Consider the following 16,146-nt stretch of genomic DNA (forward strand, 5'->3'; position numbering starts at 1 on the left):
AAATCAATTGACCATACAAGTTTGGGTGTATTTCTTATGTTTCTATTCCATTCCATTGATGTATAAATTTATCCTTATGCCAATGCCACACTGACTTAGTAATGGTAATTTTATAGTAAGTTGAAATCAGGTAGCATAAGTTCTACAACTTTGTTCTTTCTTTTCAAAAGTGCTTAGACTTTTCTATGTCCTTTACATTTCTGTATAAATTAGGAACAGCTTGTCATTTTCTTAAAAAAAACCTTCTGGGATTTTAATAGGGGTTGTGTAGAATCTGTAGATTAATTTGAGATTGCCATCTCAACAATGTTGAATTTTCCATTTCATGAGTATGGCATATTTCTCCAATTTGTAGTTTCTTTTGTAGCAATGTTTTGTAGTTTTGGGGGTATAGGTCTTGAACTTCTTTTGATAAACTAATTCCTGAGTATTTTGTTTTTCTGATGCTACTGTGATCAGAATTATTTTGGTATTTCAATTTTGATATGTTATTTGCTAGTATATAGAAGTGCAGTTGATTTTTGTATGTGAATCTTGTATCCTGTGATCTTACTAAGGTTGCTTATTAGTTCAGGTAGATTTTTCTTTTTGATAAATTTCTAAGGATTTCCTGCATATGGGATTATGTCTTCTGCAAAATAATACACTTTAACTTCTTCCTTTCCGATCTGTATACTTTAACTTTCTTTTTCTTGCCTTGTTGCATTGGCCAGAACCGCTAGTACAAGGTTGAATAGAAGTGGTGAAAGAGAACAGCCTTGCTTTGTTTTTGATTGGAAGGAATCATTCATTTTATTGTGAAGTATGATGTTGGCTATAGGTTTTTGTAGATACTGTTAATCAGGTTGTAGAAGGTCCCTTCTTTCTTGGTTTATTGAGTGTTTTTTATTTTTTATTTATTTTTTGCATCTGTTGAGATGATCATTTGGTGTTTGTACTTTATTCTATTAGTATATGTAATACATTAATTGATTTATGGATATTAAATGACTCTTGCATTCCTGGGGTAACCCCACATGGTCATGATGTAAAATGAATGTTTTATATGTTGCAATATTGGTTTGTTAATATTTTGCTAAGGATTTTTACACTTATGTTCATGGCAGTTATTTGTCTACAGTGTCCTTTTCATTTGATATCTTTGTTTGGCTTTGGTATCAGGGTAGTACTGGCCATGAAATGTTGGAAAATGTTCTCTCCTTCACTATATCCTAAACAAATTTGTGTAGGAGTGGTATTGTTTATTCTTTGAATGTTTCACAGAACCTCCCAATGAATCCATCTGGTCCTGGAGTTGTTGTTTTGTGGGAATGTTTTAGGTGCAATTTTATTTTTCAAGAAAGACTGTTTCTCAGTTTCTTATGTGGTTTTGGCCAAGTTCCATAGCCCCAAAATGGTTGTTTTTGATGATGTTGTTCAGTTTTATGCTTTTATTTTGCTAAGAAGGTTTGCCAGCCTCTTCATACTATCACACCCAGAAGATGCTTCTCTACCTCTTCATTTTTAATGGCTGTAGAAAATTCTGTTTTACAGGTATACCATAATTTATTTAATAAAAATAGTTTTTCCAATTTTTAGGTATATTCTTAAACAGTTAACCTTTGTTTATGTGTAATTTTACTTACTCATGCTAATAATTCACTAAGATAGGTTCGTAGAAGTAGGATTGCTGGGTCAAAAGTTATGCATTTTTTAATTTTAATATATACTATATTCTTCAAAATTTGTACTAAATTATCACACTGTTAGGATAATGTAAAAGAAGGTCCACTTCTCCCTGTCTTGCCACTACTATATACTCTTAATTTTTTAAATTTTTGCCAATAAGAAAAACAAAGATTGGGATATTTTTATTTGCATTTATTTAATTTTAATGGAGTTGGGGATCTTTTTATATACTCTTTGACTATTTCTTTTTATTTTATGAAGTGACTTGTCATGTCCTTTGCTTAATTTCCAATTAGATTGGTTGTCTTTTAAATTAATTTATAGGATCTTCTGATATTTTAGTGACATTGAACTTTTATTTGTTTTCTGTTGTAAATACTTTATTCTGCCATTCATTTCCTTCTAGTCATAACTGTTCTCAGTCTTTTAAAAGCCTGTATTTTAATTTATGTTTTTGTTTATTTGTTTTTAAAACAGAAAGTTGTACAAGGGATTGATTTAAACCAAATCCGAGGGCTTGGGTTTGATGCCACGTGTTCTCTGGTTGTTTTGGATAAGGAGTTTCATCCTTTACCAGTGAATCATGAAGGTAGGACCATTTCTCTTTGTTTTCTTGGTGGTGGGAGACGGGCTGGGGCCCAGGTGAAGCATGATATCAAGTGTTATCACTGTTAGTGAGATTTACAGGTGGAGCATGGAGCCCCAAAATCATGTCCCTAGAGGTTAAAGCTTGGACAGCAGTTAGTAGGAGAGGGGTGACATTGGGATTAGGTGGATTAGGAAGAGACTTGGCTCCACAATGCACAGGAGCCACAGTAGAAAATCTGATGTAGGATGGACATGGGATCATTAGCTCAGAGTGAGTAGCCTTGAAACAGGTAACTGGTCTGGGTCTTTTCAAGGAAGGGAGTGTTGTCTGTGCCTGCAGTTGTTTTGCATATGAAGCTCCTCCACCACATTCGAGTGGGTGAATCAAGTTCACTTAAAGAAAATAGAGTAAGACAAACAGGACCATATATCACGCAAAAGCTGGAAACAAATGGTCTCTCTATTTTCAATAGCCAGACCAAAGACATTCACATTTAATGACGTTCTAATACACTCTCATTACACTCTCATTGCACTCTCTCATTACACTCATGAGTACTGTAATGAGCTGTTTCAAATGCAAGTGCCAACTTTTATCCACTGTCAGAAATTTTTCATGGATGGTGAGGATGTGTCCCTTTTGGGATACTCTAGCCAGTAGTGCTAGCACCGAGGTTGCAAACCCAAAAGTCAGGTAGGTAATGTAAATGAATACAGTGTGCCAGATGTGAGAAAGACAACAGCACATGTGCAGAGATAAATTTCAACTGACATTTAACCTTTTGATGAGTGGCAGACATTTGGGAGCAGTGGAGACTATGGTGCACTGGAAATTGCATGCTCCATCTAAAGGAGTGTGACTCTGCATTTTCAGTCGGTTGTTGCCAACATAGGTATCACAAGCATGTTTTGGGCGAGGCTGTATTAAAGAATTCTTAGTAGTGGACACTGCTGTAGCAGCACCTTTCTTAATTGGCAGCTATGGATACTGGGGCACACTGGGACACCCTGGCAGTCCCAGTTCTTAGCCCTGCTGCTGCTGAGCTGTGACACCTTGAGTGAGTCACTTAACGTCTGTATGACTTGGTTTCTCCTCTGAAAGAATTGGAATAATGAAACAGTAGCTTTGCTGTGAGAATTAAGTGAGAGCCGGACGCCTGAATGCTCAGAAAAGTTTCTTCAGTCCGATTATGAATTCCTTAAGTTAGGAGAATGTCTTACTTACTCCTATGGACCTAATGCATGGAACAGTGATTTTTATAAATGACATGCCCTGCAAAAGTATGCAAATGGATGAATGATAGAGCACAGTGGTAATGGTGACCATCTTTTACACACACACACATACACACACATTTTTTTTCTATTTATGCCACATTTACTAGCACCCCCTGTGTGCCAATCCCTGTCTGATTAAGTGTTGGGGCTTCAGAGACGAATATGAGGGGTCCTTGTCCTCAGTGGCTGACCACTGGCTCAGCTGGCATTGTTCTGGCTCAGGAGGGCAGGGCAGGCCCTGTCTAGACCACTTCAGAGAGCAGAGACCCAAGGAATGGGACTGAACCTACAGACCTCAGCTCAGCAGCAGCAAGCCCTCTCCAACAATGGAGTGGGCTGCTTGGGGAGGCTGCCAGCACTTCTTTGTTGGCTTGTTTTAAGTAGCGGTCAGGTGATGGTCTGTTAGGGATGCTGTGGAAGGAATTCTCATTTTGGATGGGACTTTAGATGTTAAGAGCCCTAAGTTCCAAGGACTCTGTACCTTCTAATCTGCTGAAACACATGGTTTTTAACTCTGGTAGCACATTAGAATCAACTGGAGATCTTTTAAGATTACCACTTCATGAGCCTTACCCACAGGGTTTGTATTCAGTTGGCTTGGGGTGAGGCTAGGGCATCAGTGTTTTTAAAGTTTTCTCGGTAATTCTAATATGTGGAGAATTACTGGGTGCAGATGAATGGACAGCTAAAACATTAGGAATAAGAACATCTGAAGTAGAGGAATAGTTCCTTGTTAAACCTGCTTATACCAGCACCCTCCCAAATGCCATCTTTTTTTCTCATTGTAGAGAGAATTGCCTCCTGTTGACAGTTCTCCTATTAAGAGTGTTACCTAGGTTGCAACCTGAATTATAAGTGTTGAAAAAACTGTATTCCACCTAAAAGGTTAAAATGTACCCATTCATCAAATGCATCCAGCTGCAGGTGCCCTCACCAGTTTCTTGCCTTTCAACAGGTTCTATTAAGGTTAGATTTTAACTGCAGTGGATTAGCCTGTACTAGAAAATGAAATTCAAATTTTAAGGATGAATTAAGAGGGTCTTTAAAGACTTCTGTTTACCTGATAATGACCCATTCTTGATTGGTTAGTTGGAGTAATTGTGAAGAGCAGGGAGTGGGGTCAGGAAATTAACCATCACCATTAAAACCAAACCCGTAAGACCAGCAAAACTTATTTTCTTTAGATGGTAACCAAAAAGAAAAAGAAAAAAAAATCCCAAGGAAATTAAGTACACTAGTTTGAGAACACTGACCTACATGATAAAATAGTCTCATTGTTTGCCTTTTCTTGTTTGGTCTTTCTTCCTTTTCAAGATCAGACCAGTGCTGGGTTGGACAGAGGTGCCATTGCTGTGTGCTTCCTACCTCTGCAACCCACCTAGCTCAGACCGTGACTGGGTGAATCATTCCAGCCACAGGAGCTCTTGGGAGGGAGAGGAACCAAGGGAGATAATTTAGGGTCAGGGAGGAAGTTACTACCTAGGCTACTCTGTAACAGAAACCTAATATTTAGATGGTTTTCTGATTCACAGTCATTTCCTTCAGGTATCCCTGGAACACCTCCTGTGAGGTGTTGACAGTATTAATTGAATGAGTACAGGGATAAATAATCTGCCCTAAGGTAAACTGACTGTAACCCAAATTCTGCTCTACCAGATTATTTCCAGTTCTCTTAAAATATGATGCCTTTATGGGTCTGTGCTCTGTTGGTTTCACGTGCTGTTTCTATTGTGTAGCCCCTCCTCCCTCACTCCTTCTTCACCTGCTTATCCAGTGGCCAGTCATTTTCAGAATTAACCTAAAGCTTTCCTGTGTCTTGGAAGCTCCCTGTGCAGCCTTGGGCTCGGCTAACTGGGGGCTTCTCTGTGCTCTTCCTTCTCTCTGTACCATGTCCAGGACTTATGTCCCAGCAGTCATCACTCCATACAGACTGTTTTTCCATTTACCCACGTGTTCCGTAAGGGCAGAGACTGTGGCACATTCTTCTTGGTATCCCAGCATCCAGCCCTGTGCCTGGCATGTAGCAGATGCTTAATAAAAGATGAAATGAACTTTCAGTGGAGTCATTTATTTGTGATTTTCTACAGGCACTGAAACAAAGATTAACTTCCAGGTTGTTGTCTGTAATGAATATTGTTAATTAATAATCATAATAAATATAATAAAGTAATTGATTCTACACAATGCTCAGTGTGTCATTCTGAGAGCCTCTTCATGTAGCGGTAGTAGTGGCTGATCGGTCTGTCTTTACAGAAGGTTTAGCAACAGGTGTTTTTGTCTTGAAGCAGCTGCAGACAGATTCTATACAATATTTAAGATGCAATGCAGATATTGTCCCCCCAACACCCACACACCCACATTGTGTGTGTGTGTGTGTGTGTGTGTGTGTGTTATGAATGTGTGCCCACATACCCACAGTCTGATTCCGTGATGGTTCTGGAATAGGACCTGGACATCAGTATTTTTAAAGCTATCCCAGGAGATTCTAATGTGAAACTAGGGTTGAGAACCAGAACTTTAAGCAGTTTTGTCATACAGTAGAATCACTCAGCTGTTTAAACAAAATCTTAGATGTACCTGTGGAAGGTTTCATGTACTTTCTCTTATTTTAAATGTATTGCTGTTGTTTGAGGAGTTTTTGTGGGATCTGAAATCTCTCCAGGCAGGCAAACCAATGAGTGAGTCCTTGACTCATTACGATGATGACCTAATTTAGATGTGTCCTTAGGCTGACTTTTTTTGTAAGTTTTAAAAATTCTTTTTCAAATATATGGAAGAGTAAGGAAAATAAGATAACAGCCTCCTATGTATGTATGAGGATAAACAGATGAGGTTTTGCCACATTTGCCACAAGTCCTTCTTTTTTTTTTTTCAAGAAAGAACCACTTGAAGCTTCAGTCCATGCCCTCCCCCGCCCCCGCCCCCCTCTGCCCAGCAGGTAATGGTTCTGCCATAGCTGGTGTTCACAAACACATTTCTTCTGTGCTTTTACCACATGTGTGTATACCCACAACAACAAACAATATAGACTGTGTTTAAAAATACCCCAGCTGGTGTCATTATTCATGTTGATGTGTGTAGCTCGAGTTTAAATTTGTTTTACTAATTTATTTATCCATTCTCTGCACAGATCTACTTTCAAAGCACACTTTGTGCTTTTCCCAGCTGTGAGGTAGTAGGCATGTCTTCAATCTCGGAGTCAGTTCGTCATTGAAAACGGCCTGGATCTCAGAGTTGTCTTAAGGATTCAATGAGACGATGTGTGCAAGAGGTTCAGCACAAGGCTTGGGACACACACACACAAACGCGCATGCGCAGCTTTATAAACACTCATATTGGCAAAATTATATAATTGCTGCAGTTATTTTGCCAATAAATAAAATAACATGTGAAGTGCCTCTCTCAATTACTCTTGGGTCCCTTTTATCTTCCCCGTTTATAATCTCCCAGGTATATTCCTTGCTGTTCTCTGCATTTTGCCATCAGAGGAAGCAGAGGACTGTGAAAAGAATACTGGCTTGCCCATCAGTGCAGGAAGAATTAGCAGAGTCTGGGGAAGGGGGAAAAGGGCAACCAGTTTCTCTGTGGGCTGCAGGATGGTAGAGGTAGGATGTGAGGGGCACTGCCCATGCTCCTTTTCCGGCTGATTTTAAATTCTGTTTCCTGTGATTTATTCCTCTTGAGGGCCTCCTGTGTGACAAGTGCTTGCCATATCCTTTGTGCACATTATCTTTTGTTCAATGAATGAAAAAGCTCAGTTCATCCTTATATGCTCCATTTTGCAGATAAGGACGCTTAGGCTAAGAAAAATTAAATAACATTCTCAATATTTCTGCCTACACTGAAAGAACGTTCCCCATCAGGTCTGCCTGGTTCCAGAATGGAAAAGAAATTCCAGTGCTTCCCACCCCACCAAACAAACCAACCGAGTGAGGAAAAACACTTAAATTAACTAATTTTAATTAGAGTGACTAGAGGAAGTGAGAATATAGGCAAATAAGAGCCATTATGTAAATGTATATGATATTATACCTAAGATATTTGTCCATATTTCAAGGAGACATACCTTAAAAAGCTGAAGTATTGTTTTAGGCTCATTTCATTGGCTCCTTTCTTGAGTATATACCCGGAAACGTTTTTCTAGAATAGCTGGGGTAGGAAAGGAAGGGGAAAAGTTGAGAGAGGATGAATGGTAATATAATTAATTGGTGGATCTTGACTGGCTTTTCCTTTAGACGTGTAACCCTGGGACTATATTCAAAGAGCACGTCTCTTGAAGGGTCCGAGATACGGGTAGGGTGTACTAGTCAGTGTTGGTGGTGGTCCTTTCACTTGTTTCTTGTTGATGTGTGAAATTGTACAAGGAGTTGTGCAGATTTTTGCCCTTGGGAATCCATAAGTGCCCCCTTGAATTAGAAGGATAAGGATGCACCTGTGTCCTCATCTCCCTTGTTTTTGCTAGGGGATTCTCATCGAAACATCATCATGTGGCTGGACCACCGGGCGGTCCATCAGGTCCACAGGATCAACGAAACCAAGCACAGTGTCCTGCAGTACGTTGGGGGCGTGATGTCCGTGGAAATGCAGGCCCCGAAGCTTCTGTGGCTAAAAGAGGTAAGTGCATAGCCTTGAGGAGCGATTACTCATAATAGCAGAGGATTCCATTTATTGAATCTATTGGTACCAGGCACCCTGCTCATCAAGGCTGTTGTGTTTGATTTTTGCAGCAAGTCTCAGGAAGGTTGATCCCATTTTATTGATTCGATTGTGGTTAAGTCATTCTGCTTAACTCAGGCAAGGCACTGTGATAAGTATTTGATGCAGATTATCTCTTTGAATCCTAACCGCAACCCTATAAAGTAGTTTTTTTTCTTTTTCTGTATTTGTAAAAACTAAAGCTAATAGAGATTCGTCAGCTCACCCAAAGTGACTCAATAAGTATGCAACAGACCAGGATTTGAACCAAAAAATGACTCTGAAATTGATTTTCTTAATATCCACTGTTCTGCTGAAGTTCAGAGAGGTTAATTACCATTCCAGTTAGAAAGTGGCAGAGCTGGGATTCAAGTCCAAATCTTCTGACTGGAACATTCTTTCTCTACATACTTTTAGCCCCCAATGATTAATCTTAAGCCTTAGTGGCATTTTATGGAATGCCTTTCTCATCTCACCTGAACTTGAGTTTCCATACCCTTTTGTGATAAGGTGATCTCTGGCTAAGGCACTTGCAGGTGGTTCCCATTTCCAGATGTTAGAATCATTTATGAAGTGTGGAGAATGGTGATGTCAGCTTAATGGTTCCCAGTAGAGATGGATGTGTGAGAAAGTTCAAGTCCTCTGGGAATTGCAGGAACTTGAAAACCCCTAGGTGGTCTGGTGAGGAGAGAATCCATCTAATGATAAGACCTGCCGTGATTCATTTACTGGCCCTGAGGTTTCAGGTGGATTGAGTCTTCAATTACTCAAATGTGGGGTTGGGGAGAGTTTAAAGGTGATGAGGAGGTGTCCTTGGATTGCCACCCTGGGGCAGAAGGGAGATAAGTAAAAAGGGCGTCAGTAATCAAGGCAGGCTTGGCTTGTTACTTGTTTAGTATATTGAGCTATTTTGTAAGTTTTAATTTGCAGAAAGACTTCTATATTTGCTAAGAGTTTGAAAACACAGAGTGTTTTAGGAGTTGGGGGTTTCTAGGATCCTAATTCTGACTCTGTTTGCATCACACTGTGTGACTTTGGGCAAAGCAATTCTCATCCCCAGGCCTCACTTTTTCCATCTCTGAAGTGAGAGAGTTGGACTGGATCAGTTTGGAAACTTGATACAAAAATATCCTGAAATACAAATCAATGTATTGATTTGTATTTGCACTGCCTCCACACTCTGCTATGTGTGCTATAGGCTTTAACTGATCTCATCCTAACAACCTCTGCCTGGTAGATGGCATGGGAAATTGAGGCTCAGAGAGAGGGTTATATGACTTTCCCAAACAGACGACAGAGCCAGAATTTAAACCTGTGTCTCCTGGTCTCCATATCCCAGCTCATCCCATTAGTCATGCAGTACTAAAATCCTCTGTGAAGCATACCACTTTGGGAAGGACCAGGAATGAGGGTGGTGATGGTCTTTAAGCCAGCCTAAACATGTGCAAAAGAACAAATGGGTTGGCTATGTCACCCTTCTGGACCACAGGTGAGGAATAGCTGTTCTGAATTAAGTGAGGAGGATTGAGCAGGTGGTCATTGGTGCAATACCAGAGCCTTATTGAGCACCTGCATCATAGCCAGCTCGGGGCTGTATATCTCAGGAGATTTAAATATACCTTTGGTATGAACCTGTCAGGATATTTACCTGTGCGCTTGAGATCTAACTGCACTAAATAAAGCCCATAGAAAATAATTAAGTTCTAGATTTGTGTGGCAATGATTATGACCTAAGACTGACCATCCATCCATCCATCCATCCATCCATCTAATCAATTCCATTTCAGAATTTTCTGAGTAAGGCTGTAAACAGTGCCTCACTGTGTATTTAACTACCTGAAGGCTGAGCCTCAATCTGTGTTTCAGACTTTTTCAAATTTTTTTTTTTTGTCTTTTTGGTAAGCATGCCCAGGAATCCTTGCTGAGAGTTCCTTTGGTTTTACTGTGATTGCAAATTCAAAGTCAAAACAACTTCTAAAATCATGTTTTGTACCTTCTCCTTAAAGGCTACCAGCACGGCTTATAGCTCTTCTCAGACTTCAATGTGAAAAGGAATCACCTGGAGAGCTTGTTAAACTGCAGACTCTGACTTAGTAGCCCTGTGGTGGGAACTAAGAATTTGCATTTCTAACAAGCTCCCAGGTGATGCTGATGTTGTTGGCCTGCAGACTCACAAAACCACTGTCGATGCTAAAGGCTCTACCTTTGTATCCTGAAAAGCATCCATGTGTGGAGAATCGGGAAACAGTACCTTCTTTTTATTGGGCTTATGGGAGACTGAGGCACAGGGAAGTACGGTAGCTTGAATGGCTGTTCAACAGCACTTTCAACGTCAGAACATGAGAGTCTGTGCCGATTTTACTGGGCTGCCATTTGTCTACTCTTCATTCATTCCTTAATTTGCCAAATCTTACCTGAGGTCCTGCTGTGAACCAGCACTGTGGTCGGAACTGGGGACATGGGCACAAAGAGGACTCGGCCTTACCCTCAAGCGGCACAGTGACCACTGGGGACAACGGTGGGGGAGCATAAGGAGAAGAGAGGCATGGAACCAGAGCCAGCAGAAGATGCACTGAGCACCGAGGTGCAGGCATATGCAGAGTTCTTCCAGGGAAAATAATTTGCTTCCTGCACGAGCTAGTTGAGATGAGCCTCAAGATATGAGTGGAGGTTTTGCATAGTAGAGAAGACAGGAAGGATACAGTGTTCTAGAGAGAATGAGGTTCATTATGGTAAGGTGTGTAGGCCCTAGGACAGGAGCCTGGGATGCTTCCCTGAGTGTAGTAGGAAGTGAGACCAGCTAAGTAGCCCCGGCTCAGTTTGTTAAGGGCCTATTTGGTGAGAGAGATTAGTGGATGGTTGTTAGGCAGGGGGGGAAGTGTCCTAGATACCTTTGGCAGGGTGAAGAGATTGGATTAGGAGTGAGAAAATGTGTGTGTGGGGGAGTAAGAACCAGTTTATTTATTTATGTTTTTATTAGTACGTATGCATTTATTTATTGACCACGCCGTGCGGCTTGTGGGATCTTAGTTCCCCTACCAGGGATGGAACCTGGGCCCCAGCAGCTAAAGCACCAAGTCCTAACCACTGGACCACCAGCGAATTCCCCTAAAACCAGGTTTCTTACTTTCCTCATTATAACACTTAGTTGGCCTTGCTTTACCCTTAGGATAAATTCCAAAATTTGTAACCTGGCCCAGAAGATGGTGTATGACGTCATTTTCACCTCCCTCCTCTGCTTACTGTGTGTCTCTCACTTTGCTCACTCTGATCCATCCACAGGGATCCACTCAGAGTGCCTCAAACACACCAGCTCTTTGCCACCCCAGACTTTTGACTAGGGGTTGGCAAACTAGGACCATGGGCCAAATCTGGCCTGTTGCCTGTTTTTGGATGTCCTGGGAGCTAAGAATGAGTTTTACATTTTCAGATGTTTGAAAAATAATCAAAAGAAGAGTCATATTTTGTGACTTGTGAAAATGATAGGGAATTAAAATTTAAGTGGCCATAAATAAAGTTTTATTGGAGCACAGCCGTGCTTGTTCGTTTATCTACTGTCTGTGGTGCTTTTGCCCTACAGTGGTAGAACTGACTATTTGAGATGGAGACTGCATGGCCTGCAAAGCTGAAAATATTTACTCTCTGGACTGTTAGAGAAAAAGTTTGCTTACCTCTGGTCTTAATGATGCTCTGATGCTGTGCCTTCTGCTTGAATATTCTTCCCTCTTCTCACCATTGATTCTAACTCATCATGTAGGTCTCAGCTTTATTGTCACATCCTTAAAAAAGCCTTTCCTGACCCTCAAATAAATCAGAGGTCTCTTGTCATTGTACTCTTAATTTTACTTCATTGTATCTTTCATAAATTGTAATGACACGTCAATTTGTATGATGATTTGTATAAAAGCTCACGCCCTCCAACCATAGTAATCCACAGGAGGATGGAGATGATATCCATTTTGTTCCTTGTTGTGTCCCTCTCCCTAATTAAATGCCTGGCAGATAGTAGGTACTCAGTAAATATTGTTTGAATGATTTGAGTGGACCAGTGAGGAGCTATTGCAGTTTTCCAGGTGAGAAGTGATGAGACCTGAATTAGGCGCTGTGGGATGGGTTCCAGAAATCGTTAGGGGTAAATGTCAGCAGGACATTGGGGCTGATTGGCCATGAGGGGTGAGCTAGGTGGAGGAGTCGGAGCTCACCGCTCATCTCGGTATTGCTGTCACTCATGTGCTCCTTGTCCTTAGCCTGGAATCAGATGTCAGAGGGAGTTGGGCAGAATTTGGAGTTCAGACTTCTCAGAAGACAGAAGTGATGTCCTAGGACCACCGTACCTTTTGGGCAAAGCCACTCGGGTCCTAGTTCTGCAATATGGAATTTTAATCACGTCCTTTACATATAAGGTTTGTGTGTTTTAGGTTGACGTACGTCTCCTTAATAAGACTTGTCAGATAAAAGGAAAAATGCCATTTGATTTTTTCATAACCCCCAGCAGTCTGGCTTCTCCATTTGGTCTCAATGATTCTGACTCTCATCTTAATGAAGGCCAAATGTAAATTAAGTTCTCTCAGGCTGGAACAGCTGGAGTCTCCTATCTTTATAAACATGAAACACTGTAGGGTAACAAGGTGCAGGCTGAGGAAGGTCAAGCAAGTTAACAGGCTGATGCCGATCCTGACAGCTCAGTGTTAATGGAAGATAATTATCTGGCTTGTAGCGGATGCATGGAGATATTCCAGTCCGTCTTTTAACTCATTTCCTTTTTTTGCTATTGTCAGCAGAACAGAAAACTAATCATTTTATAGTTTGCAGTTTTCATTGTTCACTCCAAAGCTCTGGAAGCAGCTGGCTGGAATGTCAGAGGATTTTGTTGATGGGTTTAGAAAATATATCTGCCCCTTTCATCTCCCCAGTCCATGCCCTTCTGCTTCTGTTCCCCTGATAACATATTGGGAAAATGAGTAAATGATTCTCTGATTGGTTCAAATGTGCTTTATCCTGTGTATGTAGATTTTTGGGAGGAACCTGGGAGTTTCGATACCCAGAGGGGTGGTTTGATAACTTCCTGCTAGCTGTGGAAGGTGCTAGCACACCTAGCACTGGATGCTTTGCAGTAGGAAGTCTTGAAAAGAAAACTGTTAGACCTCAGGAAAGCCTGGCCCTTGTCCCTTCTGTACAGTAAGAGGCTGGCACAGTAAGGGCTTCGACTGGCCTTATTCTTTCGTTCTTCTTGATGATATAGTAACAATTATTCTCTTTTCTTTAGGTTTCTCATCTTGAAACTTTATGAAAGATAAACAATGTCAGTTTCTTTCTTGGAAATGCACCATTTCTTTTTTGATGGCAGTTTGGTAGAAACTATAGTCTTTTTCTGTTAGTTATCTGGCTTTAAATTTCATGCATAGGTCTGATATTATTTACCTACATTCATCAGATCTTAGCAGTACAACTCATACAAGATTGGAACTTTGGGAGACAGAACACAGTTCTGTAACAACAGAAAAAGTACAGGATTTGAAGCCAAACACATTTGCATTTAAATCTGTCTCCACCATTTACCAATTTTGCAACCTTAGGCTAAGTCAGCATCTCTGAGTTTCAGCATGCTGAGCTGTCAAATGATGATAATAATATCAGCCTTGTGGAATTATTATAATTTAGTCAGATATTTGTAAAATATCTTATTCAAAGAGTAGTTTAATTCTCATTTCCACTGTGCATAAAAATGTTTGTCTCCACTGATGGGCATGTCAATAACATTCTAGCACCAATCGAGAGAATTTTAAACAGTAGAATATCTTAAGTAGCTGAGTGTAATGAGTGGTATGTTTTTCCTGTTTGAATAATAGCTATGGAAACCATCTAAAAATGACCACAAAGTTGTCAGAGACAATCATAGAAAATAGTAGAAGAGTATAAAACATATTTTCAGAGTCATTCATTTATTTGAATCATCCACATTCCTATGTGTAATACCTATACCAGAAAGCAGCCAGCTTTGAATTGCAAAGCAGATTGACTTACTGAATACCTTCTACTTGTTTCCCCTAAAATTCACCAGTGCCTCCAGCCCCAGAATTATTTTATTCCACAATGATTATTTAATCTTTACACTAGTCTTGTGGGGTAGATATTATCTCTTTTTATAAATGAGGAAACTGAGGCTCAAAAAAGTTAAATGTCTTACTCCTAGTCTCGTATCACGTAAGCATCCGTACATCAAGAACCATACGAACAGCTCCATCCCCCATCCCCCTCCTGTGGGGGCCTGTGCAGTTCACTGTGGAAACCCAGAAGTGGTCTCTGCCTTCACAAAATTAAAACCTTTTAAAAAAAACCCATACACACACACACACACACACACACGTGTATGTATATGTATTTATTTATTTGGCTGAGCCGGGTCTTCGTTGCGGCATGCAGGATCTTTTAGTTTTGGCACATGGGATCTTTAGTTGCGGCATGGAACTCTTAGTTGTGGCATGTGAGATCTAGTTCCCTGACCAAGGATCAAACCCAGGCCTCCTGAATTGGGACTGCGGAGCCTTAGCCACTGGACTACCAGGGAAGTCCCCAAAGTTACAGCCTTTTTGGACTAAGCAATAAGAACAGAATAAGGAATTAGATGAAAACAGTAGCTAAAATGTATACAGTGCTTATTATATACCTAGTACTTGTCTAAGCATTTCATCCATGTTAAACTCATCTAATCCTCACAACCACCCTATGAAGTTAAGTCTCATCTTTTACAGATGACAAAACAGCCTCAGAGATGTTAAGCAATTTGCCTAATTCGCTAATAAATGGCAAGGCTGGGGTTTGAACCTTAGCATTTCAGACCCATAGAATGGGCTTATCACCATTTCACTCTACTGCCTCTTCAAGTGTTTGCCTTGCAGGGTTTGAATAATCTAGTTCAGGGAAAAAACTTGGAAGTAATGACTTCAGGAGAATCTGAGGCTGGGAACAATGGGTGGTGGGTTCATTTTTTTCATTTAAAAAGTCTTGGCTGAGTGTCTCCTATGTGATGGGCACTGAGGTTGCCAAGGTGAGCAAGACAGATGAGGGCCCTGGGTAGCCTTCTGGGAACTTAGATTCTAGCATAGAGCAGCAGAAAATAGACACGGAGACAAATACATATGCAAAGTGATTTTGTTTTCTGGAAAATGCTATGAAGGAGAATGGCAGATGAACAGATTTGGCATAGCTAGTGTGTTCTCTTGGGAGGTTTTGGTTGACAAGAATGATGAGACTTTCAGGAAGAGGGAGCAGCAGATTCAGTGAGGAGAGGAAAGCACCTGAGAGTTCAGCATAGGAGGTCAGCAGGGCTGGCAGGTATGAGCAAGGCAGGGAGTGGCAGGAGGTGGGGTAAGAGAAGTGACCAGGGACCAGATCCTGCACAGCCCTGAGGCCGTGGACAGGAATTTCAATTTTATTCTAAGAGCAGTGAGAAATGGTTGATGGATTTTAAACATGCGTGTGACATGATCTGTTTTATGACTTCAAAAAAATCCTTCTGGCATATGTACTGAGTAGATAATAAATATTTGTATAGCAACAACAAAGTTTACACTATAATGTGAAAGGGAAAAAAAATTATGAGGCTGTGCAGTCTTATAAATGCATTTGTCTTAAGAAACTTACAGTATAGAAAAAAAGTGGCTGTGTTTACAAAAAGCAATAATGCGACACTCTCCGTGGTTGATATAGTTTGCTAATGTTATAGCACAATGATCATGCTTTTATTACTTCTTTGTACTTTTCCATTAAAAAGTAATCTTGGGCTTCCCTGGTGGCGCAGTGGTTGGGAGTCCGCCTGCCGAGGCAGGGGACGCGGGTTCATGCCCTGGTCCGGGAAGATCCCACATGCCGCGGAGCAGCTAGGCCTGTGAGCCATGGCCGCTGAGCCTGCGCGTC

General features: G+C 40.8%; 1 protein-coding gene across 1 annotated transcript in view; it reads left to right on the plus strand.

Moving 5' to 3' along the window:
- Positions 1–16,146, plus strand: part of FGGY (FGGY carbohydrate kinase domain containing) — a 424,082-nt gene that overhangs the window by 32,290 nt on the left and 375,646 nt on the right. The window contains exons 3-4 of the mRNA XM_079698487.1: positions 2,146–2,257; positions 7,997–8,148. Coding sequence (XP_079554613.1) covers positions 2,146–2,257; positions 7,997–8,148 — 264 coding nt within the window. The remainder of the gene's footprint in view (positions 1–2,145; positions 2,258–7,996; positions 8,149–16,146) is intronic.

This window comes from Hyperoodon ampullatus, assembly GCF_949752795.1.
Source record: "Hyperoodon ampullatus genome assembly, chromosome: 2".
NCBI classification, from domain to species: domain Eukaryota; kingdom Metazoa; phylum Chordata; class Mammalia; order Artiodactyla; family Ziphiidae; genus Hyperoodon; species Hyperoodon ampullatus.